The sequence below is a fragment of the Eleginops maclovinus genome, chromosome 21 (genome assembly GCF_036324505.1).
Source record: "Eleginops maclovinus isolate JMC-PN-2008 ecotype Puerto Natales chromosome 21, JC_Emac_rtc_rv5, whole genome shotgun sequence".
Lineage (NCBI taxonomy): Eukaryota > Metazoa > Chordata > Actinopteri > Perciformes > Eleginopidae > Eleginops > Eleginops maclovinus.
The window spans coordinates 9,556,900-9,584,274 of record NC_086369.1 but is presented as its reverse complement, the minus strand read 5'-3'; the positions used below and the strand labels follow the sequence as shown (position 1 = coordinate 9,584,274).

At 40.7% G+C, this 27,375-nt stretch overlaps 1 protein-coding gene across 1 annotated transcript in view; it reads right to left on the bottom strand.

Annotated features, from left to right (window-relative positions):
- Nucleotides 1-27,375, bottom strand: part of kcnh2b (potassium voltage-gated channel, subfamily H (eag-related), member 2b) — a 206,982-nt gene that overhangs the window by 74,747 nt on the left and 104,860 nt on the right. The window contains exons 3-6 of the mRNA XM_063912531.1: nt 14,475-14,630; nt 13,634-13,847; nt 12,798-13,117; nt 12,501-12,712 (exon numbers count right to left, since the gene is read on the bottom strand). Of these exons, the coding sequence (XP_063768601.1) occupies nt 12,501-12,712; nt 12,798-13,117; nt 13,634-13,847; nt 14,475-14,630 (902 nt within the window). The remainder of the gene's footprint in view (nt 1-12,500; nt 12,713-12,797; nt 13,118-13,633; nt 13,848-14,474; nt 14,631-27,375) is intronic.

The following is a 27,375-nucleotide window of genomic DNA, read 5'->3' as shown; positions in this document are numbered from 1 at the left end:
AGCTAGAAGACAACACAGCAAAACTGTGGAAAATTACACTGAGCTCTGTAAGTATTTGCTCAGCAATTTCTCTGCTCTGGCTTATGCTGTTATTATGAAATGAATTTGAGTGTGAAGTCAAGCAGAATGTCAACTTGAAAGCAAGGGTACTCTCCCCTGTATCTCTCCAGTGTTTTGGAAAGCTTTCCAAGTGAGTAAGCTGTAAGATGAACATGTGAGCGACAAAGTAAATATTTAGCACACTTAACTGTAGGAACATAAAGAAATGATCTGTACCTGACATTTATAACAATACACATTAGCTGTCTTATTCCCAAAAGACATGGGGTATTGGAAAGAGGTAGGCAAATAAACCAGGAAGTGGCTGACAGCTTCAATAAGCCTGGGCTCCCAGTGGTTTACACACCCACGCATACACATTGTAAAACAACCTTACAACACACATCCCATAAAAGTCTATTTTCCACTTTCTGCATGCATACACACAAGTGTACAAAAAATATACTTGTCGTAATGTCTCTCTTTCTCAACTTTTGGCCCTAAACTGTCTGTCACTGTGACTTGTTATTCCTACCTCTGTTAACTCATAGGATATAGCACATGTATACGCTATGTGAATGTGAAAACACGCAGGCAAAAATCCCAGAATTCACCATTATTTATCACCCTCTGCTACAAAGGAAACATTATGCGCCACACACCAAAACAACACTTACTTACTGGCTTAGTGGGTCGGTTTTCTTTGCTGTTGCTATTACATGTAACATGCGTTCCTGTGACTTAATTTGTCATTCAGCAAAACCCAAATCAAATGCAGTCCCTCCAAGATGAAACTTCTGTTGGCACTGCTAGCCCCATTCGTTCTCCATCACTTATATATTGAACGTAAAGACGTTTAATAGAACTAATGTGGTGTAACTTCTATGTGACACAAAGGATGTGCCCATGAGTCATAGGTAGGTGACACAATTTGCGATTTTGACCTCAGATAGTACTTTTAGAAGCAGGCTTGATCTAACCAACCTAGTAATCACACAATAATTTAAACAGCGGGCAGCATTGAGCAACAATCTCAGTGTCCTGATATTGACACATGTCCTCAAACTGTAGCCTTCGGGCCTGCATGCTTTGTTCCATTCCAAAACTCAGCCCTGCCTTCTCGTCTACTGGCCTCGGTCAATTTCAAAGACTGTATTTCCTTTCCATGACTTCTTCTTCTTGAATCCTTTGAAAAAAAAGTTTTCTTTTACCCTAACCTCAACCCTGGCCTGTGGAGGTCAACAGCATAGAAATGTATAGAGAAAGGGACTGGTGCTGAGAGCAGGAGATATGACAATAATTACAATAATAAGAAGGAAAAAGAGACGCTGTGCGAGAGAAAGCAGGGGGGACAGATCTAGTGAGAGAATGGCAGGGAAAAGAGATTAGACAAAAGTGCGAGAACAGAGGAGAGACTCCTGTGGAGTTTTACTTTTGGAAAATGAGTCAGTCTCAGCAGGTGGGCTGACGAGAATCGCTGGACAGATTCCCAGCTCCCATGATGCTCTGCAGCAGCTCATGACGGAACGGAGAAGACACGCCACGCTGCTACGATGCTGACACGTCGCATGAAGGTGTTGAACAACCTCCAGCTTCAGTAGCACACACAGATCTGCTCTGACTGAAGTGGCCAGCTGGTGTTACTATCTCACACACATTTACACACCAGATACACACTAGATGAGATGACAACCCCTCACCACCACCACTTTCCATGCATGGATTTCCCAGTAAGTGAATGTGTGTGCTGAGCTGTGTGCTGTCTGTGCATTAGTTAACCTGAATAATACAACAGGAAGTCATTCGTCAGAGTGGTGTGTGTGGCATGTCATACCGAGCACGCTTTATGTATGCATGTGTACTGTATGTCTATAGAACAAGAAGTGTATGGACGTGTCCACTTGAGGGTGTGTGTCTGGGTGTAGGCGAGTGTGCTTGTGTGTGCACTTGAGTCATTTGTTAAGACACAAATGAACCAGAAACCTCAATAACATGAGCACCTTCATACAGTACCAGCTGCACATGCAGATGGTCAACTAACAAGCCACACACACACACACACACACACACACACACACACACACACACACACACACACACACACACACACACACACACACACACACACACACACACACCAATAGGATCCATTGTGTCAAGCAATTAATACTGTTTAGAATGATTTATTTCCTCCACGTAAAGCAATAAAGCAACTTAAATTTTAGTCTTCAGAATAATATCACCATGCCTAATGAGTGTATTAAGAAAGCTGTGTTCAAGCAGTGTTTTGTTTCCACCCTGCTCTGGTGGTATTCATCATGATATCTCTGCAGGGCTCCAGCTCTGGATAATGACCTCTGTTTCCATTCCCTGGGGTGGTTGCCAATGAGCAGACCTAGAGCTAATATCTGGAGAGGCTCTGTTGCTAAAAAGGACCTTCTGTACTGATACTCCTGCAGGTAATCACATTGGTGTGTGTGTGTGTGTGGGTGTGTGTGTGTGTGGTAATTACTTTAAGGCAAAAAAATAACAACTCGGCAAGGTGTCTGATAGCCAAATTAGAATTCAGGAGACTTTTTTGTTCATCAGCTAGACAAAAGCATTTAAAGGGGCCTGTAACATAGTGACATCACAGATAACACTTGCGCTTTTATTGGCTAGTGCTCCAAAACAATGTACGTGATAGTCTCAGAGGCAGGACATCTCTCAGCGATTGACCACTCACAACAGAGCTGGTCTACTAACCGATCAGAGCAGAGGGTGAAAAGAGGTAGTAGAAGTATGAAAAAAAATAGATACCTTTTAGAACATTAAAGCGTGAAACATGTCACAGCAGAGGCACGAAATACATATACTATCATGAAAATGAGCAGAATAGGGCCCCTTTTAATTATATTAGACTACAAATTCATACCAACGGGGCTAGTGTGCATGTAAAGGATGTGTTTGTATTTGTGCTTGTGAATGTCTTAAAATACAAGCATTGGTTGGTAAATCATTTCAGGTAATAGCATTAAGTCATAACTTGTAGATTCATTATTAGATTGATTATCATTTGTCTTGCATCTGTGACAACAAGCTAGTTACGTCCAAGCCAACAGCTGGTTCAAACACCTAAACTGCTTCAATATAGTATAAGTGCTTCTACAGTAGAAGCTCAGTGACAATACATCGTACAAAATACTGGAAAACAGCTTCCGGCTGCATCTCTGTCACTGACAAAGCACCTTCCCTGGTTCACTCCACTGCCTCCTGAGATGAGCCCGATCCCTCGCCCCGCCCCAACCCCTGCATGCCCTGTGATGGATCGGTCAGAGTTGGGTCCCTGACTGCCTCACTAACCCAATCTGGATGTGGCCGTCTCCCATGTGGGCAACGAGCAAAAACGATTGTGTAAGACATAAAATTGGGTACATCTGAAGCAGCCTAATGTCATCCCAAGATATGACTTTTCTGAATTTACACATTTAGAGGCAGTAGAACTTTTTTACTAAGTACATTTCCAGACATATCATTGTCTCAAGATGTCTAACATGTTTTTACGGTTCAACATGCATTAGTCTCAAAGCTAAAGTTTACTTCAAGCTGCAATGTGTAGGACTAGGAGTTTTATAACTGTGGTGACTCCTTGTGGTGACATTTAAAAAAAAACACATTCACAGAAAGCACAGCTCTGATATGGGGACAATAAAAACGTATGAAACATACGGTCTGCAACTATTTTTCACCAGCATTGTCGTGTGTTTCACATAACTTAAACCATGGCAGTAATTTACAAGATCAACAGGCTTCAATAGGCTTTGAAAAGCATCTCGTATGCTATTACATTTACATTTTAAATATGTTGCTGACATTATGCTGACATTGTCAAAAAGAGTTTGGACTGGAGATATTGCTCGTGTCCCTGTACATAAACCTTAACCCTATAAAAGTTCAAATAGCAAACTGATTGGAGAAAAGGTACGTTTCGTTCACTTCATTTACAGATGCAAATAATGTACACATGCTCAGCCGTTTCAAAATGCACCCTAACATGTATTGTCTAACTCAATCGTAAAGCATTCTTCCATGTCAGACAGATGTCTGCTCTGGTAAATAAAGACAGCTTTCCTCCCTCCACTCCATAACCAATGATGGCGGCCAAGTCTCAAAAGCAACCGGGTCATACGCAGGCAGGGTAAATGACAGCCCAATCAATGGTTGCTCATTCTTGGGACCTTGAGCCCTCTCTGATTCAATTACCTGCTATGATGAAGAAGAGCAGCCAGGCAGAGAGGCGGGCCGAGCCCACAACACTGTGATTAATGAGGACGGGGCCAAGGAAATGGGTCATATAGACAGAGAGTAAAAGAGGACAGAAGAAAAGAAAGGAAAACAGAGAAGATAGAATAGAGGAGGAAAGGAAATGACAGAGGGAAGAAGATAGGGATGATAGATGTGACAGATAAGAAGATGTGTGGCGATACAAAGAGAGAAGGGAGGAAAAGACTCAGTGGGTTAAGGTGTGGCAGTAGACGGCTTGGCCTTGAACCCCCCTTTCATCCTTCATCTGTTGCTCTTTGAACTTTTACTTTTAAGTAGTCCTCTCTCCTCCTCTTCCTGCCCACTGTCTGTTCTCTCTTTCTTTTCCTCCCTGTCTTCCATTCTTTGTGATCACCCCCCGCGCTTAGTTTTATTTTCTCGTCTTCTCTTTCTCTCTGGCCTTTTTCTTTCATTTTTGTCCCTATCTTCTCTATTATTCTTCTCTTTTTAGGATTCATCCCTACTCCCTCTATATATTGTCCTTAAAAAATCTTTCACAATTCAACGCTCATTCCACACCTTCTAGAGAGTGCAAATGGTGTGTTAGTGTGTGTGTGTGTGTGTGTGTGTGTGTGTGTGTGTGTGTGTGTGTGTGTGTGTGTGTGTGTGTGTGTGTGTGTGTGTGTGTGTGTGTGTGTGTGTGTGTGTGCGTACTATGAAGACAGACGGGTAGCCTGCCAGCAGTGGTAAAAGGCTTTCAATCAGACTTGAAGATGGAGAAGCCTTTCTCTCAGGGTGTGAATTATAGTCCAACAGGTTCAGTTAGCCAAGTCCATGCTGATCAAGTAAACACACACAAACACACACACACATTGATAATAAGCAGGCAGAGAATGATAGATGGTTGTTTGAAACAAAGAAATATTGAATTTATTGTATTGTAGTGTTTTTTTTACACGTATATATGATATATTATGATGATTTCTCTCACAGCATGGTACGTACGCTTCACATAAAATATAAAATAAAACTGTAATAATGAACCTATGAATCTACGGTAGGGATTCTTAATGTGTGTCGGAACAAGCAGCGAGGACACCCAGAATGATTATATATTATAGGTCTATATATATGTTGAAACATGGCTGACTCACTGCTGCTATTTTCCTCTGATTATGAGAGCGGAACACACGTTGTTGTGGATAACTAAGCTCCGTGTTTTGCGATGAAGCCAGCTCCGATGGCGTGTGTACTTTTTACCTGTTGTGTTTGCATTTCACCTCTCAGGGCTCACTGTTTACACGTTCAGAAAAGATCCCACGCTTTGCATTTCCTGCCAGACAATTTTAACTTAATGACCAGGCACAGCTCTGAATGAAGTTTAAGGGGTTTCCAGCTGACGGTTCATAGCACACGCAGTGCACAGATGGAGGTTTTTCCCCTCAAATTTGTTATCTTCGACTAATAGACTAAAGACAAATGAGTCGACTTAGACTTTTTATGACTTATTAGGGGCAGCCCTACTTTGTACGCTATGTATTAACAGCAGGTAAAGGCCTTTCTTTACATTACATGTTACTTGTTAGACGCCTTTATCCAAAGCGACTTACATACTCAGTACGGTGGATAATTCCCACAGGAGTAATTTGAGGTGAAGTGTATTGCCCGGGGACACTTCAACATGCTAACTGCAGTGGGACTGGAACCTGTCTGTCCCCTGATCCGAAAACCGGCGCACTATCCCATTACGCCACAGCCTCCTCCATCTATCACTTAGAAATAGACCAGTACCTCAAGATAGATTAAATGTATCACACTTTGAACTAAAGCAGCAGATCCTAATCCATCCAAACTTAATGAAAACTAAAATGTTGCATCTGTTGTTAATCTTTTATTATTTTCCATCTCATCTAAAATCAACTGAGATTGTCTTTATTTCCCAACAACAACAGCTTCATCATGTCATGAACAAATGGCAAAATCGATTTGGGGTATAGATTAGCTGCCTGGGAATGAGCACATTTTTGAAACAAGGAGTTTTTAAAAGTCACGTTTGAGACTTCTGTATAAGCATGAATATTCAAGAATGAATCACAATGCTTATTTTTCTATAGCTGATCAAATAAAAAAATGAAATTTGACTCTTGGAACTGTTCATATATGGATGGAATTGGAATCAGTGTTAATATTTCAGTAGAGGTCAGAGATACTGGATAAAATAAATTGTGGAATTCATATAGTATACTGTTTCAGATTACAGATGATTTAGAGAGAGTTTCTGAATTTCTGGCACCTTGTACCCCATTCTCTTCTATCTTTCTGGGACTGGATTTAAAATTCAAAGCATGCAGAGAATACAGAAAGGCCAGGTTAGGAAATATATATATGAAATTGTTTATATTCCGTAATAGTCAGGCTGCTCCAAAGGATGAGTAATGGAATACACCTCATCCTATGTTATACATTATGCGAAGTATGGGCACTCGATGTGAAAGCATGGTAACACTCTTAGAGCAAGCAAAGCAACAATAAGGCTGACTGCATCCCATGGGTTATAAAATGGTGAAATAAGTACTTTCTTTCACAGAGGAAAAATACACAAAACAAGGCTGATCTAGGTAGGGTGATTATCCCTATTACTTATCTATATAATTACATAACAGACATGTTGATTCATTTGAATAGGGCTAAAGAAGAAAATTTAGACAAAACATGGTGCTTGGAGACACTGACAACATGCTTCCCTTCTTTTTGGTTCATTGCACTCAAATGGAGGGAGCACTCCATCAACTTGAGGTATTGAGGCAGAGCGACTGAGCGGGCGGCTAAATTACAGCCCTGCAGGTTGAGTGCGTCACATGCTCCCAGACTGTACTTTATTCCAGACCATTTAACTGACAGAGCCAAGCAGCATCACTGCAGCACTACTGTATTGTCAAAAATCCCCTAAATTAAGAGCGAATATGGCAATTATAATGCAAAAATCCGCTTGTGAAAAGATACGCCTGGAACAGGAAATTGGCTACCTGATCTATGGAGTGTGGCTGCAGGCTTTAACTGCAAACAGCCAAACCAAATCAAATTTGCTTTGCCTTCTTGCCACATAAGTAATTCCTCTAAGATGGATCAAGTGCATAATAAGTGTGGACAAGAACAGGCTTAGAAGTTTTAGTATCCATTATTGTATACTCTTTGTTGGTGCGATGTACTGCGGCACCTTGTACTCGTGCCTGTAAGATGTTTTTCAAAAGTCTTCTGCTCTTTTAACGGTTGTCTACACGTATCAAATGTAGATGTGTTTGGGAGTAAGAGATGTGTATAACACCATCCTCAAGGCAGCAACAGACAGAGCTGGTTAATGCTGTCCTCCAGGTTGACTGAAACGTGCCTTTCTTTTTGGAGATCATAAAACCCCTCTTCTCCACTCATTAGCGTCGTATTTACAGACACAGCCTAGTGGGACTTAGCCAGAGGTGCATCCATTACAAAAACAACCACAGTTGCACATTAGAGCTCATCCCCTTTGAGGCTTTCTCAGCTAAAAACATGTGGCACTGCTAAAAATACTTGCTTTTGAATCATTCACGGCATACACTATTTAGAGAGCTCATACATACTCATGACCCTATGCAAATATGTATCATCAGAGTTTGACTCGTAGGGAATTCAATGAATGGAATAACAATTCTGCATCCTGAGCAGCTTTGTTGCATTGTGAATCAACAAACAAGAATAAAGCAGTGGTGTGCAGGGGAAATTACCTTTAATCAAAGTCTCTTTATACCTTTAATCTTCTAACAAAACATGGTTTTAGGTTTACGGCTGTTTCCCCAGATGAATAATTAAAGATTTGCTCTAGTTTTCACAGCACTTACCTTCCACTCATTGATGGATCTGAACTCAACGGAAGGGGCCGCCACAAAGTTTTAAGTGGTCAACACTTTACTGAAATAGTTGATCCCATTCACAGCAATACGTGTGTACACACTTACACAAATGTCCAGAATTGGCTCTGAATTGGCACATGGACAACATTGGGACATAAGGGACGGGTACTTCCATAACCATGTGCAGTAAATGTTTTGCAGTGTCAGCTTTATAAGATCACTAACTATTAGGAATTGTCCATTCACATATATATATATATATATATATATATATGTCTAATTGTTAAGTTAGAAAAAAGTGTGTCACACCCCTCTAAAGAGAACAATCAAGCTTATAGTGGTACCAAAAGAAAGCCCATTGATGATATAAAACAACAAAAATAAACTGGATAAAAATGGCATGTCTCTGCACGTCAAAAATAATCAACAGAGTGGTTGACTCAGTTGTGTCAGTCCATGCTCTTGTACTATAGAGAGTTTTAAAGACAAACAACTACCCCAAAAGTCGTGCAGTGTTCTGGTGTACTCATGCAAAACATACATATAAACGTATACTGAAGATATAGAAAAATTAAATTCAGTCTGAATCCTGCCAATTGTATATCGCCTGCGCTCAAGAGTCTGAATATTTCTTAATAATAGTGCTTCACTGTGCCAACACCAGGGAAGGCAATCAAACTGATAATGATTTATTTATTTCTAATGAATTCAAGTTTTTTGTTGTCGCAGAAAAAAAGAACGCTGCCATCTGCTTCGAAATGCACTGCTCACTGTACCAAAACGGTTTGATTTTTTTCTTTCAGATGAGCTGTGGACATTTTATTTATAACAATGAGGCACTGAAGACAGAGTGCAGATCTACTTAAGGAAACAGAGAGAATAACATAGTTAGATAAAGTAAGTAAAGCCATGTATTTTTGTTAATTTGTTTTTGTCATATTGTTGCATCATATAAAAAAAACTAAAAAACAGCAGCATCAATATATTAGCATCATCTGCCATAGAAAACACATATTGGTCGACCTCTGATACACCGCTCCCTCCCATCACTGATGTATATTCTCACACACACACACAGCACAGTGACAATGTGACACCACCCTCCTGCCTTCTCCAGAGACCTCCTACTCTCATTCGGGTAAAGCCAGCTCATTAAAGAAATATACACAACCTACATTCTATTTAATGTAATGTAAGACTGTAATGGCAAGTGCTTTTTGACAAGTGGCTCATTACAGTACCCCATACCCTATATGCATAAAGCTCAGAGTAGATGCGGTTCCACATGGTGATACAGTTTCTAATTACAATAAAATATATCTGACATTCAAACTTATTTTTATTTTGTTAGGGGAAAAGTTATGACTCAGCAGGGGCAGAAAATGAATGAACTGGCACAGAAAGAATACCCAAATAAATCATTTTAATTAAGTCTACTTTTTGCCTCCTCCATTCACAATATTTCCACCAGGGTGCCCAACATTGAACTCCTGAGACTGTCATCTCATTTTTGGACCCAACTTTTTTTTTTATTAGTCAAGCACTTGGAAGATTATTATGCAACATTTCTACCTTTTATATGTTGCCTAATTAGGACTAGACACAAAGTTCACTAGAACTGATATTCTCCTTCTAATTTGGAAGTGAACCTCGGTGTCGTCACACAGCACTCAAAGACAAATTGGGCCAGTACAGTTCCAAAAAGCAACAACAAGTCCTGGCAGTGTGACTTCCTACTTTTATCATTTAAAGAGCACTAAAGTAAAAATAAAGCATGAATATCTGCCATAGCATACAATCTTTATCTCTACATGTATGGCAGCCATTCCAGTGTCTGTCGAATTCCAACACAGAGAAAAATGATCAGCAGTTTATAGAATACAATCATTTAATTCAAAGCCATGTCTACAAATAATAAAACGAGAGAAAATGATAATGGTGAGGTGGTCTCTTCATTTTTTCCGTGGCTGTATGTGAGGAGAAGACATGGTCTTAATGCTATGCTTAATCAAAGAGCATAAGTTTCTTCTACAATAAACACTAAAATCAACACCAGCAACATACTCAATACACCTGCCTTAATTATTTAGCAACACGTGCACCAAAACCCAAACTTCCTGCACATGCTGTATTGTTTTTTTGTTAGATTATTAAGGAGATGGAGACGGTTCCTACCACGTTGCTGTTGGGCGCGGAGTGTGCCATCCATTCCTCCATTGGACCCGACTGTGGGGTTTGATGAGACATGCTGCTTGAGTGGAGAGGCAGTGTATGAGTGTAAGAGAGCGTGAGACGAGGTTTACCCTACTAAGTGTGTATGTGTGGGTGCCTATAGTCCATGTTTACATGTGTGTGGGAATGCCATACAGGGTTGGGTTTGTGTCAGGAATATTGGATGAGAGCTGTGAGGGGGCGAGTGTGTGGAGTGTATTCTTTAGTCCTCTATAGGACATTGTCGTAGAATCTAAGTGTCATTAAGGTGTGTATGTGTGCATCCAAGTGTGCAATGAGGCATGATGTCGGTTTTTCCTCTACACTTCATGCTCTCCAAACACTGAAGAAGCCCTTCCTCTTTCTTGCCTTCCTCTCATCAACTCCTCCCCATCAATCCATCTATCATCCCAAATGAGAGAGAAAGTGTGTTCTGGTACAGGGTGTCAGATGTTTTATGGAGCACTTCAATTATTCAGCTTTGTTTGCCTTTCAGCATCTTCTTCTCTGCTCCGCTGGGATTGCGGAGGCCTTGTCACCACACTACATGTTGTAGTGCTGCCATCTACATGCCTGGGCTGGTAATGCAGGTGCTCTTACAATAGCATCATCTCCATTAGTTGTTCTCAGTACTCATCATGCGGATCACAGTGTAAGAAGGGTTTTAGTTGAGCTACGCAGCTCAGTCGAAGATTAAGTCCGAAGATTATTTTTCTTTTAAGTTGAAAACAAAGTGAACACTGAAACCAGCAGACTCTTTACCTTGACAGGAAGTTGAAAAGGCAGATGGAAGCACCATTTTAAGGGACATAGGGGTATAATATCAAAACACCTTGCTGCAGAGATGTTCATGACATTCCCATTTTCTTTGCAGAATATCTGATCTGAGCTTTCTACGAGAAACTTGAAAACAAATCCCTAGTATAGCATTGCAAAAGAGAGGGTTTTTTATGTTAAATGTCTCTCAAGTATATGCAGCTTGATTTGTGTTTTCTTCCGTTGTTTTTCTATAAATAGCAGACCAAAGCATTTGGAGACACAGCTGGTGCCGTTTCCTCCATCTGCACTACAATGTAACAACAGTATGCATTATGGTCTAATGCACATGCACGCACGCGCACACACACACACACACACACACATACACACTAACATACACTGAGGGTTAAGTTTTGACCCTGCCAGCTGCACCCAACATACGGTTGAGCTAGGTTTATATTGTGTTACATCATGAACTTTAGGTTATTCCCCCTAAGTTCCCATCCGGAGATAAAAGAGAGCATAATGTCTCCCAGATTATGAAAGATCATATGGTTCATATTCTCTTTAGTAACCCTATATAGACTACAGTGCTCTGAGAGCATTGACGTTATCTTCTGCTCTTTGTCCATCCAACTCTCAACATAGGAGAGAAAAAACCAAGGAACCAGGCCGACATGATATAGTTGAAGGACTTCTCTGGCCTCATATACATTATATATGTGTACATGTACATAATTTCAAAGGAAAAAAACATCTGAGGCAAACTCAGACACAAATAGAAATCTTGGTCAAATCACATAATTTTAAAAAACGATCATTTGGGGTAATGCGGTGTTCCATGTAGTTTTTTTTTTAGTATGCACTGAACATCTACAGAGAGCACTCGGGGTTTACAGCCATGAGAGAAAAATACAAACTGGAATTGGAAAAGAAAGACTAAGGCAATTGAAGTGCTGCTTCACCTGTCCCATAAGTCATTTCTCAGTTACAAGTAAATAGAATACCGCCACAACTCTACGCATCATCATCTCATCAGAGCTCAATCAATCTCATTTGCTTGAGCTGGGGCTACAAAGCCTTATCTCCTCAGGAGGATGTGTCAGCTTAAACCGAGTGGAAGTGGCTGGCAGTCGCTAAGTGCATTATGCTAATATAACAACCAAGTGCACCTAAACACAGGTTGAAGGCTAAACAGTACGTTTCCACTGAGCTTACAGTTAGATATGAGGTAAACTGCAGCGGGAAAAAAAGGAAGTCAGAGGCAAAAATCAGCGGACCAGATCAGTTCAGGCCGATCGTCACAAATAACACCATCACAACCTTCACCCTGCGTTTTACACCACACCAACAGTGTCCTACCTGTGTGACTTTCTCTGTGACGTGGTGCGTCCGGTCGATGAGTTTGCAGGGAGCTATGATGTCCATCTCCCCGGAGGGCAGGGCGATGAGTGGGTCAGCTTTGAAATCCACAAAGTTGAGGGTGATATGCGGGATTTTGGATATGGCGCGGTAACGCATGAGGTCCGAGTCCGACGTGGAGTTCAAAATGTTCGCCTTACTGTTTACCGCACCTGAAAACACACACAGATAGAAATGTAAAAATCGAAGGGGGTAATATAAAAAAAGCTGTCTGTTTGTCCAGCTGCTCTTCCTCACCAGTGCTACCCGGCCGGATACTGGCTTGGCGTTTCTTTCTGTCCCAGTCCGGCCTCATGGCCTCGATCTCGTCTACGGAGGATGCGCGACGCATACTGTGGAAGCTGTCCCGCGAACGGCTGTGAGTTAGAGAGCAATTGGAGCCTAAGGCGTCCTGGTTTAAGCTGAGGCGGTGGTGGGGTGCTACGCAGGGTGACGACTGGGCAAGGGGACCCAGGTGGGATCTTTGTGGAGGTGGATGAGAGGTTAAAGGTCGGTCAGGGCCCAGTAAAGTGTGCTGGTCTTCCTGACGGTCTTCTGGCCAACTCTGTAGAGCTGACCTAGGAAACAGAAAAGGACATAATGGGAATTAATTTCTTGAGAAATCTATCATGTCATGTGAAGTTTGATGGGAAAGTGGGTAAATAACTAGAAAATAAGGCAACATTTGGCCAGGGAAGAACTGGCATTCAGGTTTTTAAAATATGGCCCCAGACGTTGTACATTGACTTGTACTAAAGCAACTGTGAGATGTGGTGTCTTCTAATTTAAAGGATTTATTTCCCCATTATATTTGCAACAAAAGGGAATTTTGGAGGGTTCATTTTAATGACAAAATAAAAATTTCAAATCTAAATAAGTTGAAAGTATCCGATTAAAACATTAAACACCAAAGCCTGGCTAATATTATTCAGACAGAAGGATTGCAGAACATTTTAAGGTAAAAATTTAACTATATAAAATATTGTACCAAGCTTAAATTCCTGTGCACAAAGCCTAGCATTCATAATCAGTATTTGGAATAAGGCTCTGCTGACCCACCTCAAGGTCTCACACATGTCTTCCATAGGGCCTACCTGCTTCCACTGATATGGTCCTGGTGGTTCAGTGGCAAAGGAGGAAGATGAAGGTACTCCCCCAGGCCTAAGGACTCGTGACTGTGGTTGTCTGAGAGTACCGGCAGGGGTGTAGCAGTGGGGATTTTAGCCGCCTCTGAGTCGTCCAAAGACGCTTTACTGTTGGACAAGGAGCGCAGATTGGGGAGACGCAGTTTGAAGCCTCGTGGACGTCCTACAGGGGAAGAGGAGGAAAAGGGGGGAAATGGAAAATTAAATGAGCTCTAAATACGGCTTTCAAAACAATCTACAAGAATTTGGGAGATTTTTTGTTAAGCCACAAAGTTAATATAAGAAAAAATCTGGTTAATATTATAGCTGGACTACTTTAGATGTTGTCCCCAAGGGTTATCCTTCTACAATTTTAAGTGCATCAAACCTTCTCCCAAAAAATACCCAGGATTTAAAGGAACAGAATTACTCACATGAGACCAGGTGGCCTTTTTGCTAAAAAGAACAAAAACATTAGCGGATGATCCGGGTGAATTGGAGTGACGGTTGTCATTTCTCACTGGTTGATCATACTAAGACCACTTTAGTTATTGAAAAGGGAATGTAAATGGACAGACAGTGCTTGGATGGTTTTAAGCGCTCTTTAAAACGTTGCGTCAGCAAAAAGCCAACAAGCTCTCCTCTGTTGTACCACTCTTTTTTTCTGAGCTTTTTTCATGAAATAAATTGAAAATATGCTCAGATTTACAGTATTATCAGTGAGGAAAAACATGAAAATTGCTAAGGCAGAAAGCAATTGGTTAGGTTAAAACAAGGAAACAACAAGTGAAGGAGCTGAGTGAGTATTTACCGGTGACAAGCCAGGTGGGCAGGCGGTGGTTCAGTTCCTGTTTGCGGGCTATTGGTGTTTCATCAATCATGCCCTCAAAGTTCAGGATGAACATGATCACCACGCCATCTTCGTTCTTCACAGGCACCACATCCACCATACACAGGAAGCACTGACCTGCGCGTGAAGAGAGAAAGATAAAGCTCAGTCAGACTGATTGTATTCGGTGGAAGCTTTTGTGCAGAACCTCTGACACTGCTGAAAGAGTATATGGTTTCAGAATTGGGATTAAAATGTCAAAACCCTGGGGAAGTGATTTTAGGTAAGCGTAGATAGCAAAAGAATGTTTATTCACAACAACTGAATTTTTAGTCCTACACACTAGAAAGGAAGGGAAAATAAGCTGCTATTCTAGGTAAATTTAACCCTTCAAAGCATCAAAATACCCATGTTCACACACATAGTAACACACACAATGAGACATGAACATAGCAATAACATCTTAATTTAGAACCCTGAATCAATCACAAAATCAATAAAGCTAATGAGAAAAGTCTTCTTTTTTCATATAGAGAGAGACAGATAATCGCGAAGCATATTTATTTTTTTATCTATTTATGCATCAGTTAAATGTAAAAGTATTTGTTTTACATTTTAAAGCAGGAGGTATGATGAATAATAAAAAATATGTTAAACAGTTCTTCTCCCATTCCTCAGCACCTGGCTCTGATCGGCTCTTACCTGGGAAGTGGTGGTGTGACCCAGTTTTGCCAAAAAGGAGCGTCTATATCCAAAAGGCAATGTTGTACAAGCCAACGTGCAGTGTGTATTCTGCACGCCTTCCTCACTCACCCTCCCCTTCTGCCTATCATTCATCCCACATCATCACAGGAGAGTGGGCCGAAATCTGATTGGACAACAGCATAATCCCAACACAGGAGGGGAAAAAATGTGAAACACAGGGAATACTAAGGGATTACACCATCTGGCCATATCCAGCAGAGAGTGTGTGTGTGTGTGTGTGTGTGTCTGTACGTACATGTGTAAGTGTAGGTAGATGCAGCCATAAGTAAAGCTGCTTTAAAAAGCTCTACTGCCTTACAAAGTGCTTGCAGACATGCGTCACAATTTTAAAATATTTTAGTCTTTAGGTTGATATGACAAGATGTTGTTAAAGTATTAGTTTATTAAAATAGCTCATATAACGTTGTCAAACAAATTTAATTGGATTAATGGATTCCCTGTCTGATTCTAATGACTGTCACATTAGCAGTAATCTTACAGAGCTAGCACCCCGTCTACAGGGCTTTGATTTTTGATCCTCTTCTGCTAGGCGCATCCAGTTCTGGGGACTGCTGTACAGGGAAGACGATGCCTCAGAACACTTTGGAGTTATTACAGTGAGTCATTCCCAGAAGCAGCCCCTGTTTGTTTACTCTGCGGCCTCCCAAACTGTAAAAGCAGCAAGCTGTGAGTGTGCGTGTTCCTGTTAAGACACAGTGCTGTGTTTAGTTGATGGCAGATGACACACACACACACACACACACACACACACACACACACACACACACACACACACACACACACACACACACACACACACACACACACACACACACACACACACACACACACACACACACACACACACACACACACACACACACACAGCAGGATTAAATGTCAACACAAGAGGATTTAACGTCAGTTCATTTTTAAAGTCCAATAAATAATACAAAACTTTTTTATTATTGTCTGTTCTAAGAAGTCTAGAGCAATGAGGTCACTCGGGTCTTGTTCCACTCCTCTTATCTGTTGTCCAATAATCATTCATCCATGCACACACACATTTGAGGCACATCAAAGATGTTGTTGACCATAATACCCCTTTCCCTCCGAGAGCATCAGAAAAGAATTGATCTCAGAGGTTAACAGTCCAAACTATATTTCATCAGAATGCTAAGCTTGGAGGTTTTCCAATTCAGTGTGTAGCAGCTGATAATCTGATTCAGGGTTGCTGCTTTATGAAGCTCGGGGAGATTATCACAATGCACTAAAACACATCCAAAAAAGCACAGAGTGCAGACTGCGCATTTCGGACCATGTAAGGTCCATTGATTATACAACACAGTGTGCACTTAAAGGGGAAAACTGAATACCAAACTTGTTTTTTGTTTGATAAGGCTTGCTTTATATGGAACAAAAATGGTTTGCACCAAAACATTGGATAGCTCTGTCTGTTGTAGATGCTATTGCTTTTGTAAATGAGTGAGAAACAGAGTACTTGTATTAGTTGTAGGTGGACTGTATGACATTAAAAACAGATATTGGCAAAAAAGACTCCAAAAAAAGTATGTCACTATAATAAATAATGTAATTCTCCACTTCATATTGTCTGTTAAGAAAGATTAAAGTATTTTAGATGGTAGTATATTGTTTTCTTTGACCTCCTTCTTAAACATTAGGATCCATCATCAACCTTCTATGAGCGGATGACCTCCAACAATAACCACCACACAGGGATTAAAAACAACTGATTTACACAACAGGCCCTTATATATAGCATTCAATCAGTCATGTGGATTTACCAAGGCTCTTTACAATCCATGTTGTTCTATAACTGAAATAAGGCATCTAGCAAGCAAGCAAGAAAGGACATATGAAGTGAATACCATGAATAAATAGAGGAAGGCAAAGGCTAAAAAAAGATGGGACAGAAAGGCGGAAGGACTGTTAAAGTAAAGAATAATATACATTTTGGACAAAAGAGGGGTAAGAAGAAAGGCAGGTTGGAATTGGGTTGAAAAAGTGAACACAAAAAGGATGAAAAGAGAAGTGGAAAAGGGGGCATTGAAGGTGACTCCATAAGAAAAACAAAGAAAGAGAGAAATAAGGTAATGAAAAAACCTTTTTAGCTGCCTTGGCATTTGGTTTAGACATGATTAGACTCCACCTACTCAGTGTGATTATAACTGAGGGAAACCCGGCCCGCTGTGAAACGAAGGTGGGAAGGATAAACTCTTCAGGAACATCTTTCTTCCAGCTGAGCAGGAGAGATGAGAGAGGATTGGAGAGCAGTAAAGTAGATTTATCTGCCCCTGATTAACCTGATGTCAGACACCATACAGCGCCTTCCCAAACCCGTCTTCCCTGTCTGCTACAGGGCATGCTGCAATGTGCTGCTGGATTAGAAATAAGGAGCATAATCTCTGTTATAGAGCAAGTGGATGAAGGAGAAAAAGATTAGGGGTCGATAAACCAGCTCCGAACTAAGAGTCTCAGAGTCAGAAATAAAATAAAATGAATATCCCTTAGTTTAGAATGAAATACAAATATGTAGCGTATCAGAGTTACATACTATTTTAGTGGACAAAGATTCAGCATTCATTAACATTATATATTACTTTATAGTCTTTCTGCAATAATAGTTCTAAAGCCGAAAGTATGCCCTTTTAGATTTTCTTAATATTTGTTAAATCATGATATATGCCTATATGATTCTTGAAGTGCTTTTCTCTCTCTACTTCCTCAAAAATGGTGGAAATCCAAGGTAGAAATGTTTAAATGAACATGTAGGATTGTTGCGTATACAGCATTTGCACGATGACTGCATCCGGGTCGCACTGGAAACATAAAATGTCCTAAAATCTTGTTCAGGTTTTTGAGCGACAGAACAGAGGCACCTGGTGAGTGACGGTCAATGCTAACTGGGTTGCTGACAGAACAAATCAGGACATCAGACTTCCTGGTTTCCCATTTACTTTAACTGAATGCTGATGAAATATAAGTACTGTCTTCAAAAGGTTTTAAAGTGTGACACCATTTCAGCATAAGCCCTGTAACGCTTTATCAATACCATCTGGAGCATGGGGGCTTCCCTGTACAGCTGAGCACCCACTCCCCCTGCTGGACAACAGCGCTCTCTGAACACTGGTACATCACAGGCTATAGAGCAATGCATTACTGTCAATGGGAAAACACCGACTACAGATCACATTTCTATATTTGGGAAAATTATTTTGTGCTGAGCTAACAGAACCACATCAAATCAAAGGTTTTATATGCAGGTATGTGTGAGATTTGCATGTGGGTTGCTTCAGAATAAAAAAAAGAATACGAGTGAATATGTGAAGCTTTATTTTCCAGTGATAATCACCATCTCATAAAATCGGGAAAATGCCGTCTTTGCAGAGCACAGAATATTTCCAGCTTATAATACTTTCAGTTTTTGTCACTAAGAGTGTCACTTACATAACCCACAGCTGTTGCTACTCACTAACAATGCGGATGAGTGTGTATATTCTGAGTGAGTACTAGTACAGTACGTATCTGTGTTTCCATCAGGACCGGGATTTCATATCTGAAAATCACAAGTTCATGGATACAGGCCATTAATAACAACTGGAGTGTGTGCGTGCGTGTGTGTGTGTGGGGGGGAGATGGATGAGGATGAGGATGTGAGTTTTTTTCTCAGCCGCTCTGTTCTGTGTCACTCACACACACACACACAGTGACAATGGAAGAGGAGGAGATTCTCATTCACAGACACATTCTCCTCCGCTCCATCGCTCTTTGGCGGGAAAGAAAAAGTGCAGATCTTTATATCCACTGAGACGGCTTTAAATATTGTACAAGCTGGCTGGCTGAACGCCATCTGGACAAGCTCGATGTGTTCCTGGTCATATTCAGAGCCAGGGAAACGCTGCTTGAATCCAAAACACTCAAGCCAAGCTGACAAAGCCCTTGCGTAATTGCTTGAAAGTGTCATTCATCACAAGGAAAATATAAAGCACAAAGTGGAATTAAATAAGAATGGCATCACACGATCTTGACCAAGTCAAACCAATCATTCTACACATGACTGAAGAATCTGTAGGCAGAAGGACAGGATTTGTAGCCCGATCAATCCCATTTCAGGCATATTGACCAGTCCGGTTTCAGCGGGTTTTGTTCGTATTCAGTTTGCAGTCAGTGTGGAGAGCAAAAGATTGCAATCTTGAAACCAATCCACTATGGATTGAGCGTTTTATAGGAGGAAAATAGATTAAAAACAATACAAAATACTGTACTACTTGTGAAACAATTTAGTTTCAGATTTCATCTCTCAACCCCCTATTCCATTTTTTGTTTCCTAAAAGACCTACAAACAATGACACACAGAAAACAAAGGCCAACACTAAAATCAAAACCCTACTCTTGGTATCTCAGGCAGAATATCATCATCCATATATTTATCTTAAAGGCTGGTTTTCATCTATCAGTATGTAAGGTATTTAAAGTAATGTGCTCCCTTATTTTCTTTTGTCAAAATAGCGATCGTGTAATAAAATGGATTATTGAGGAGTGTGAACGATGCCCTTTTACAGTGCTCTATGACCTCTGAGCTGCTGGAAATGAGCATTAGAACAAAGGGAATTTCCCTTTGGACATTAGGAGTACTGACTTTTGTTCCATTAGTCAGAATGAGCGCTGATCGACCTGACCTTTCATCCTGAAAGGGAATCCCTGCAGCACCCGGACTCATTTCCTTGATAACTTTCTGAGGTCGACTGTTTGAGGGCAGAAAGGTAGGGTCATCTATTACGGTGTGCGCACCAGCTTCCTTAATTACCTGTGCATTAATCACCTTGGAAGCAAGGGAATACGCAATTTAAGTGGAGGTTAAGGATTATAGTTACAGGATCAACCTTAGTTCACCTCATTATTTTAATTATTGTTGCTATCGGTTGTAGTATTAAATGATAATTGAAACGCCCACTCAGAAACAAGTACATTACAGTAGAACATGCTTAAAGTAGTAAATGAAATACAAAATAAGGATCAGGTTGTCAGGGGACAACACCTTAGGGTGTTTACTAAGCTTGTTCTGATGTCTACAGAATTACATCTTATTTAATCTCTGTTCCAGCATTAGGAACTGGATCGAGTTAACCACTAGGTGGCATAGCAGAACAATAGGTTCCTGGTTATTCTTCTGGTGAGATACTTAATGCATCTCCAAACACTCTGCTGTGAGTATTTCCTTCAAAAGGAGATGCATGAGGAATCTATGTGGCTACACACCTCAGCTCTGAGCCTCATACAGGTGTGTTATTCTGAGCGGCTCGGCAGGGAGCTGGATGACGGAATGGAAAAATAAATTGGAGTGTGTGTGCTTGTGTGCACTTGGCATTGTGTGTGTAAATGTCATACAGTCAGTTAACATTGGTGTTGCAACCCCAACCCCCCTGTCCCTCTGATCTTGGCTACCAGCTGTCTGCCGATAAGTGATGCAACATTATGCCATTTTTCAACAACACACACATATAGATGCCACATGGTTGAACCTTGTGTTAGATTGTTTCGGGATGAGAATCAGTGGAAGAACAAATTACTCGGGACTATTTTTCATCAGCCTCCCTCACCTCTAATAGACACAAATTGCAAACTGCTAAGCTGTGTGTGTATGGGACATAGTGGTAGCTGGATTGTAATAATTGTTCTGGTGTGGGAGTCTTGTCCTACAATAGTTTGCTTCTGTACCGTCCATGCTTTGTAGGAAACTAGTGTATATTTCAGAAACATTGAGTCACTTCCACGCCCTCTGTTGGAAGGAAATAAGACTTAACGCTGGTGGAGCAGCCCATGATTGATGCAGTAAAGCTGAGGGGAGCAGGGTAGCTGAGGGGTGACAAAGCTCCAGTCTGACAGGGGGATCCATTAAAGCAGCCGTCTGTCACAAAGGGCACCTGCCCCGGATAAAGAATGAGTTGTACTCCTGAGTGGAGCCCAGGTATTTATTCAAGACTGGAAACCTTAAGTTGGATGACTGGATTTGCAAAGACAACTACTTCAGAATAAAAAATGAGGATAATGTTTACCTAGTGAAAGTCAGTCAAATGTCCTGCCATTTAAAAAAAAACAAGATAGCAAAGTTTTCTTTTGACTGGGAACATCAAAATGAATAAGCAAGCAGGAATTGAAGATGATCTTTCAATATTCAACTCCAACTTGAGCTGAGGCTGTTCAAATTTGTTTTAAAAATATGGGGAAAAAAGGATTTATTTCCAATCAGAATAAGAATCTTACATAATCATCTCTCTTGATGGAACCCACCCCTTTCTGTTCTGCTCACTCTGAGTGCTAGGTTAATCAGAAAAGCTTGTTTCCAATCAAGAGCCTCCTCTTCATCAGCGTCCATTAAGGCTCTTCCTCCACACCCTTCTCTATTGACAGGATTGGGAAATGAGAGGATGAAGTAATGGAAGGAAGTTCATTGATCGTAGATTGAGGCCTTTCATTAGCACTTATGCTTGACTCGACACACCCGTAGTAACCAGAGAGAGGCAGAAAGAGGCGAAAGAAGGCGTAGTAGGCATTCTCGAAACAGTATGGGTTTAAAAAAAAAAAGATCATCGCACTGTCTATCAGGCAACAATGAGAATTTTTCTACCAATTACTGACTTCATTTGTGTGTGACTGCTTCAAAATAAGGTATCCTTTTCCAATTTGGGGTCTTGCTCACAGAAAATATCGATAAAGTAGACACAAAAACAGACCTGTCATGTTCCACTTACAGTTCAATTTCTGAGTATACTCCTTAGAATATTCAATGAATATAAATTCCTTTCCATGGACCAATTACAGAACAGGCCAACCTGGCATCAGACCCAGGGAGACTAGTGGTCCGGAGTGACACAAAGAGACTCTAAAACTAGGCTATAAACAATGTGAAAAATGGCCTTTAAGAGATGCACTGCGGCCAGAAGAGCAGAGAAGAATATGACAAAATGACATACGATATGTTGTCCTTTATCACATGTATCACTATCTGTGTATTTGTTGGTGAACATATTGCAAGAAATGTTAACACACATGGTTAATTAATCTCTGAGGTAATTTAGAACCAGAATCTCCAGTACAGAGTGAGTCCATCGGACAAGTTTTATTTTTCTAAAAAGCTCAGCATACGGCAGACACAAATAAGAAAATATATGCAGACATGCACCAAGGGGCATAACAGATACAGCACTGGATGGGGTTCGGTTGCCTTCAGGTTCCTTTACTTTATGTGACACTATAATAAGCCAGGCGTGAAGGACCAACTACCAACATGTCTAAATGTCTCTTCCAGTGACACTGCTGGAGAAGGCGGTGTCGAACACACACAGCAGAGTGGGCTGGATGTCAGTTTAACCCACTCTGCTCACGTCACACACACTGCTATTAACAGATTACATGTCAGTATTGGAGCCCAGGCACACAAGACCATCATCAATGTTAAGTGAAAAACACAACCTGATACTCACACACACTTATGGTCAAACATATTACACGTGTGTAAGCAGAGTCGGGCAGATTACATGTCAGGAGGATTCCAAAGCATCGGAGCTACATGCTATGAGAGAGATCAGGGGACATTGAAAAGCAGAGGTCATCCCGCTCCAAGGAATAACCTCAATGTTCAGATACATTTCCATCAAGTTGATCTCAAAGCAGGTGACTCATTTTAGAGTGAGATGAAAATAAAAAAACATTTTAAATGTTTTATGCTTAATGCTTTAAAGACATTCATCATTTCAGAATGACATTTATCAAATCATAGGGTCTGCATGGAGGGTTGGGGTTCTCTTAATATATACATCATGTCTCTCACATACAGGATTTGTGGAGTGATATACCAATGAGATATTTCACACTGCCAACTGATACTTTGCATATTATATCAAAGCTTTTGGACAGAATTGAGTTAATAAACTGTTAAAGTTAAAGCTCAATACACCCCTGTCTGTTAGGCAAATATGAATTCTATCGGGAAGGTCTCATTAGCAGACACATTCTTGATGTGTTCTCTGGGAGAAGCTCTCCAATTAAAGAGACCCTGCAAGTGAGAATGACTTTTTTTCATAAGGGCTGCCTGCCATCGTCTTTATTCTTCGAGATGTTTTATTGTACGAGCAGCAGGGAGGTTGCATATGCATGTTCTGTATGTAAAGAGTTTGCATAATAAGACATTTGAGCTTTAAAGAAGCACAGAATATATACCGCAAACTATTAAATACAATCCCCTGATAGACACAGCTGTATAATTACTGTATTAACTGTTAAGTTAAGAAATAGCTGTTAATTAGTATATTCATTTTGTGAATAGCTATGCCCTAATGTTTTTGCATGCATGGATACCACGACATTGACTCACTTGACTTTTTAATGACTTCTGAGGAAATGAGTACTTTCAAACTAACTTATAGTGCCAAGAAAGTGTTTAAATATGCCTGATATAACAGATGTCAATGCCTAATGGCTCACGACTGGCCACGTTGGCACAGAATTGCGAAGATGCACAATCAAGGACAGACCCGCACCCTTCATATCACGATCATTATCCATCATACATGTCACTATTCCCAGGAGATAAATGTCACGTACAACATAAATGGGAATATTCTGTGATATATGGTTTTTAAAAAGGAGCCATACTTTTACGGAAAATATATAAAATCTCAACATAATCATATCTTAAGTGCACATTTTCCCAGATTCCCTTCTTTTAAGGCTCGGAATATTCGTGGCTGACACAACAACGGCATCAGGCAAACATTTACACAGGAATGACAGGATTTAAATACACACTGCTATGGAATTGACTACCAACAATACACCATTTTTATAATCCCCATGGCTTGTCCTCACCACACCACTATCAAGACAAATCCAACATTATTTTTGTTGTTACTTCATATCTTTTTAGGGTGAAACACAAACAGGACCTCCATGGTTTTCTTGTTTTTTTTCTGTGGGACTATGTTGACTGGCTGGTTTGACGAGTTATAGCAAGAACGAGAAAAGAACAAGAGTTGACAAGAAAAGTTTCATTTCCTGTCCAAAGTGTTTTAATATGATGAAGATTCTTGTCCCTGTATGCCGGACGTTCCTGAACTGACTGAAGACAGACAGGAATGCACACTTGAGTCGGACAGGTATGCACAGTAAAAGATTCTCCAGGATGAATCTTGGAGAGTCAGATAGAGATAAGGAAGACTTTCTGCTTGACCAAAACATCTCACAGTTTGAGGTGTTATCCAACACAGAATACATTCACGGAGGAACAAGGTAACAGAGTTCACCGGCAAAAACACGAATCCTGAGCAGCACCAACCACACAGTGAAATCCTGATCAGGCAGACACAAGCAGGAGGAAGCGTGTGTGTGGTGGGAAATCTGCCAAACATGAGGTCAGTTGAGGTCATTTGAATAGAGGAGAAGCGCTTCTTTGAATGGAAAATTCTGCGGGTGGACATTGTTTCCACGGTCCGTGATAAAAGTAAGCGCACACAATGGGCAGTTGGCAGACAAGATCGGAGGCCTTTGAATTTAATCGAGCAAACAGTTGAAATACATGTGCACAGTTCTGCTCGGTGTATGACTTAAATGTAAATGCAAAGTTATTATGTGATGTATTTAAGAATTAATCAGACATATGTCTTTGTATACAGATCTACGGTCTACTCATCTCCCTTTGCTGTTATTCCTTTGAGTGCGCTCTCTGCCCTCTGTGTTGCCCTCTTTGTCTCTCTCCCACTCCCTCCCTCCCTTTTCACTGTCTTTGAATGTGGTTATGTAAGATTTCTCAGCAGTATAGCCATCTCAACAAAGAGAGAGAAGGAGGGACAGGGGGAGGTGCAGACTCTTTTAAAATGCATACTATGTGAGTTTCCTAGATTCCAGAAACATAAGGAGGAACCAGCTCAAAATTGTTCAAAACTAGCATGTGAATGCAACACACTGCTTTCTGCTGGCAGGCTCATTTAGCTGCCGGCCACTTCAAACACAATCTGTTAAGGTCTTAGCTGGATGGAGGCGAGCCACTGTGAAACACAGTTGGTAATTGTTGAGCTGATGCTCTGCATTTTAGCTGAGTGGCAAGATAAGTGTTTTTGGCAAACGGGCAACAGAGCTTGTTAACTGTAATGAGCCAAACTCCTGAATTACAGTAAAGGAAATTGATCAATGATTAAAGAGAAGAAGTTAAATGAAATAGAGGAAAACTGAATGAAAATCAAGGGTTCATAAAGGGTTATGCATTAGCTGTGGTAATAACATGACATAAGGGCTTGGTGACAGCAGAAAAGCAAAGCAGCAGCCATGATATCATCATCTCTTTATTTAATTAATGATGAAGGTACAGCACACACACCGCTCAGCACCTGCTCCCTAATTTAAAGGGACAGCTTCATAAACTGTGGGCACACAGTTGCCTTGGTAACAAAGGGGTTTAGACTTTCTGGAGCGCAGAGAGAGTGAAACTGAAATTAAGGACTAATGTCAAGGTGTAAAAAGCAAGGGCTGCTGCTGACGTGCAAGTGCTGTGTGTGTGTTAGTATGTGTGTGTCACACTTTATTGCTGACTGTCACAAGCCGTCGGTTTATAAGCTGTGTGATGGAAACCAGAGTGTAAAAGAGAGCCTGAAGCTCATCTGTTGCAGCTGTTAGCTTCTGCAGACATGGACAGAGATTGTCAAAGTCGCACACATACACACACAGCCATCACATCAACATCCTCAGAGCCTCTCAACTCTTTTCATGTCTCTTTTTCTCCTCCTCCTCCTCTTCCTTTATCTCCTCGTCTTCGATCTGAGGCCAGAGGGCAAGATCCAGTTTTATGCACGCATTCACACCATTGCACACAGACATACTCAAAGAGGAAACGATGACTAACGAGCCTAGCTGCGTCTCCCGGCCTCGGGAGCACTTTCATTTGGATGGGGAGCCGGGTTCTATTGGCCAGGCCATACATCAGAACCATGTATGATTAACAGCAAGGGCTCTTCTTAGTTTATATGTATGAAAGACACACACGCAGCACTGTGATTTACTGTATCCTCACACAATAAACCCTACATTCACAAATATCGTTGGCGACTTCGAAACGGCAGAAACAAGCCGATTCTAAGTTATAGTGTGAACTAACTAGAAGAAAAAGTTGCGTTTTGACTTGTCCACCAGACAGGAAGTGAAGCTGGCATCGGAGTGGCGTTCCTGCCAACTTGATGAATGTACGTCCAATATTCACTCTAATTTTAGCTCTGTTTTGGTCTGATCTCCTAAGGGAAATGTCTGACTCTTTAGCTGATAAATGCTAAACAATGCCTGTTACTAATAGAAATGGGAGTGGGATTAAATCCAAGTGGACTCGGGTGATAATTTATATGTAAATTCACAAGATAAGACAGAACAGAATATAACAGATTGTATGGCAGATCTGGGAACAGTATTATTCAAGAAATGACGCAACTTTAAATAAATGTTACAGAATCACTAGCTGGCATTAATTGTAAATACCTTAATATGGAAGTAATAAATATAGTCACAGATCTCTTCTTTTTCTGTCTCACACACTTGTTTGTATTCCTGTATGTGTGTATTAAGAAAATGTACCCTTGTGTAATATGTTTATGTGTAATGAATAAACCAATCCATAATTGGCCTCAATGATCCTTTGACCATATCTATGCTGTGTGGCTCATTAGTTTGATGAATATGATCGTTATTTCTAATCAATAACTGACCAGCTAATGAGCCAGCCAACCAAGCATGGGAATAAAGACAGCATGAACAAATACAAGCGCAGCGGAAGCATACAGCTGGAGCTTTAACACACACAGCACTTATATGAAGTTATTTACTGTATGTGCCTTTGCTGCTGCGTAAAAACTAACAATGGACGGCTTTTGTCAAGGTGGAACGTTTTGTTTCCACTCAGCCTTAGCAATAACCTTGTGAAGTGAAGTTGTGACATGACAAACCATGACTTAAAGGTAAGGTAGGCTTGAGAAGCGAGAGTAAATCAACATAAGAGCTTAGCTTGCTATACATGGGTGACAGGGTGAGATCATGCTGTCTTTTGACAAACGATCATAACATTAGCTAATTTGAAAATAGC